The sequence below is a fragment of the Rhamphochromis longiceps genome, linkage group LG20, assembly GCF_057381845.1.
Source record: "Rhamphochromis longiceps isolate RC_006_pf linkage group LG20, R_longiceps_female_GT1.1, whole genome shotgun sequence".
Taxonomy (NCBI): Eukaryota; Metazoa; Chordata; class Actinopteri; order Cichliformes; family Cichlidae; genus Rhamphochromis; species Rhamphochromis longiceps.
This window is the reverse complement of record NC_140576.1, coordinates 21,710,843-21,714,687: the sequence shown is the minus strand read 5'-3', so window position 1 is coordinate 21,714,687 and position 3,845 is coordinate 21,710,843. Positions and strand designations below refer to the sequence as shown.

At 38.8% G+C, this 3,845-nt stretch overlaps 1 protein-coding gene across 1 annotated transcript; it reads right to left on the bottom strand.

The window, feature by feature from the left end:
* Positions 1 to 775: 775 nt before the first annotated feature.
* LOC146645260 (uncharacterized) lies at positions 776 to 3,076 on the bottom strand. The gene is made up of 2 exons (XM_085394234.1): positions 2,840 to 3,076; positions 776 to 1,444 (listed from the first exon to the last, which is right to left on the bottom strand). Exons 1-2 carry the CDS (start codon positions 2,965 to 2,967, stop codon positions 1,135 to 1,137), a joined length of 438 nt encoding a protein of 145 aa, XP_085250360.1. The 5' UTR covers positions 2,968 to 3,076; the 3' UTR covers positions 776 to 1,134.
* Positions 3,077 to 3,845: the final 769 nt, after the last annotated feature.

The window sequence follows — 3,845 nt, the reverse complement described above, 5'->3', positions numbered from 1 at the left end:
TATCCTGCTCCAGTCTTTTTTCTTCACACAGTGAAGTAAAGGAAAGCTGCAAAAGAGAATTCATAACATTTACAATGGGCTCTTTAATAATAACAGATGCTGTCAATGTGGGTCTGAAACCATTATGTCCTCAAGATGGACTTCCAAAGCCACGTCTTGAAAACTTTGCCTCACACATTTTTGTGTTGTTTCATGCCCAATTAAACAATAACACCACCCAATTAAAATATAACTTTAATACCAAAAGATGAATTATTCCATTCATATTTTTTCTCAAATAGTCAAATCCATGATAATCTGAAATGCTTGCAGTACACCAACTAATGCAAACTGAATTGCAGCAATCTTTAAATCCATCTTCTCCACTTATCCAATTAAGCACTGCTGAACAGGTCATGAGACGAGAGGTGGGGTACACACTAGAAAGGTCACCAATCCATCACAGAGACAACCAGTCATGGTCACATTAGAGTCACCAGTTAACCCAATAAGCAGGTTCTTGGACTATGAGGGAGAACCTGCACAGGCAGCTCAGCTGGTTCATTCAAACCCAAAACCACCCAACCAATCCACTTTTATTATTTTTGTGTTTTTAAAAATAGGAGCAAACTAGAAAATTGTCAAGTTGTGCTGTAAGAGTATTTTACCCACAGCTGCTGCAGTTACGTGTGCGCCCAATCTTGTTTTTTTTTTTTTGTTTTTTTAAGTAATTAAAGATGTTTGCGGTACAATCATTCAACTCTGGAAAAAGGACAGTTCGAATAAATCATTAAAAGCTCCAAATGAAACTTTTAACAACAACAACTGTATATGAAATTTGGCTCCTCCCAGAGCCACAGACCATCATTCTGACACAGACCACAGATTTCTAGTTACTTCCATTAAATGAAAGTTTAGCTTCTCCAAAGAACACACCAACAGACACAGATGTCATTTACTCCATCTGTTCTAGTGGTGACTGTGTAGGACGTGTAGATCTGTTTTGTATGACAAGCTGTACGTATGTTTATGTTGGACTGCTGTGGGGACATGACTGTTGCTCTGCAGTTGTAACAACAGCAGGCTGTTTGCAATGCAACCTTTCATACTTTTTATTATGAGTTTTATCTACACAGTACTGTAAAGAGTCAGAGGTCACTCCGGGGATGATGATGCGGTTTCCCAGGGTTTTAACATCCGCTCCATTGTAGAGGGAGTGGGATTCTGGTTGCTCGGCTCTATGTCCACTTTTGTCACTCCGGGAACCTCCTTTCCCTCCTGAACCAGTTGCATCACCTCTGCAAAGGAGAGCTGCTTTGTCTCTGTGGGTTCAGAAGTTTCTGCTGTGAGTTCAGAGTCTGAATGTGACGACGCCGTCTGGTCCAGCTTCTCAACAGGGCAGCCTCTCATACCGGAAGAAGAGCTCCACTGTTTGTAGCCGGCTCGGTCGATGGGCTCGACAAACCTGTGAGGGGACAACGGGAATAGAGGTTTGTGTTTGATATTTTGTTTCTTTGGAAGGGTGGCATTAAAAAAAAAAAAGTTTGGGCATTAAGGTAAATATCACAAAATGCTTTAACGCATTCACTGCTGATTATTGATCTTAACAAGGTACAATGGAAAAGCAGAGCCTTGTATTCACTCGATTACCATCTTTAACCTTGGAAGTGTATCGTATCTGATATATAAGTTTTTGAGACCTCTACGTCATTAGTGTGATTTTTTTGTAACCCTAATCTCTTTGTATTTAAAAAAAAAAAAAAAAAAGTGCTTTGGAAAATTGTAGTAAAAAAATACAAACTCATTTGTGCAAATAGATTTTTTTTTTTTTTTAATTTCTTCTAAATCCATCAAAGGGTTCAATAAACACTCAGGTTAAAATTCTAGCAAATGTTTCATGACTCTGGCTTTAGAGGGTCAAGTAGAAACATGAGGTCCTCAAAGACACTTCTCCACTAAATCATTGGAGAGTTGCATTAACAAAACTAAACATGCTGGGTAACACCAAATTAATTAGTCTGCAGTTTCTCAAGCACAGATGCAAACTCTTCTCAGTTCCAGCTTCTCCAGTGCGAGGATGTCCTGCTTTTCTTTAATTTCTAATAATCCTGACATCAGAACTGCTTTGAATATTATTATTTATCTTAACCATGGAAATAATTCTGGTGATGCCGAGCTGGACAACGCATTCCTTCATTCCTTTTTAAAGAATGGCCCAGATTATTCGGTTTGACCACTTCTACAGTTTTAGCTCTCTCTGATAGGTTTATCTCGTCTTCCAGCCTAATGATGGAGTCTCTCACTTGGAAACTGACATCTCTTTGGGACTCTTATTTAAAAATGCAGCTATAAAAATACTAATTAAACACGTTGAATCAATATCAAATATTTTGTTCGCTTCATTTGTCATGAAATAAGACAACAGGCCTCATCAGGGCGACAGACTGCTTCTTAGTCAGTTGCCCAATTACAAATTGAGCCTTGGAAAATGGGGACTTTGCATAATTCAATAACAGCTAAAACTACAAAAAACAAACTTTGAATTAAAGCTGAAAGTCTGCAGTTGAGTCACATCTTGACTGACTTGTAATCCAATGTGAGGCGTACAGAGATAAAGGTAAAGTGCTGTATGTGCGCAGCTGGTTTATTCTGCCATTGATGTAAAATCCTAACAGTAACCATGAAACTGGGATGGAGCGCAAAACACTTTTCATTCTGTAATGTAGTAAACCAGAAAACAACATTTTTAACGTGAATCTCAAACGCTTTTACTTTCTCGTTTTTAATCAATCTAATCAGTGCACACTGGGGTGTAGATAAACACATAAATGATTAACCGGGTGATCCAGGTGTTTCCTACCTGTTGTAGAAGAACAGTTTCAGGTCCAGCAGGTCGGTTTCGGTTCTGTTTACGGACTTCAGACCGTCCACAAACCGCTGATCCGCCTCAAAGTCAAACGAGTCAAACCGTGTAAAAACAAGCTCCATATTCACTCAGCATAACCGACTCTTCATCCTCAGCTGATCTAAAGTAACACCAAAACACCTGCAGCTGCAGACCTGTCCGCCTCCGGTAACAACAAGCGTCAGCAAAGAGGGAACACATCCCGGCCAAAACAACAGGGCTATGAGCTGCAGCGCCCCTGCAGGTGAGTCTCAGTACTGCACCACAAAGTCAAAATGAGGGCGAAGGAAAGCTGGAAGAGGCGTTCCCATCATTTATTCAGGTACAAATGGTAGCAGTTACACAGTGCACATACAGAAGTGCTGTGAGATTAAAGCATTTTAACTCAACATGCAAATTTTTACCACTTTATTTGCTGTTAGGTTGTTAAATTAGGAATATGTGAACCAAATAGGAAGGAAAAAAAAACCTTAATACATATCTTTCACATTTAATCTAGGTAACTAAGAATAATCTGTAGTATAATATATGTAGACTATGATAAAAATGTAAAGTGTATGTAAAATGTAAATGAGATTGGATGTTGGGCTGGCTGTGGCTCAAAGGTAAAGCAAGTCATCTACTACTTACTCTGCATGCCAAAGTAACCTTGGGCAATACACTTACCCTCAAATTGCTCCAGATGCATTCACTGGAGCCAGAATGTTAGCTAGAAAGCACTAAAAACTGCTGCAGGAACATAATGTGTAGTGAAGCAATGTGAATTCCCAGAGGAAATAGGCAAGTAATCAAATTAGGTAAAACAAATTGACAGGATATGAAGAATTTCTTAGACAAATCGATTGGAGTTTAGCAGGGTTGTTTTTTGCACAGCAAGAAATGCATTTAAAAACTCAAATGCAGTTATTCTACCATTTGTTTTTTGCATTTTTTAAATCTTTCATGTGTGTTTTTGAGTATT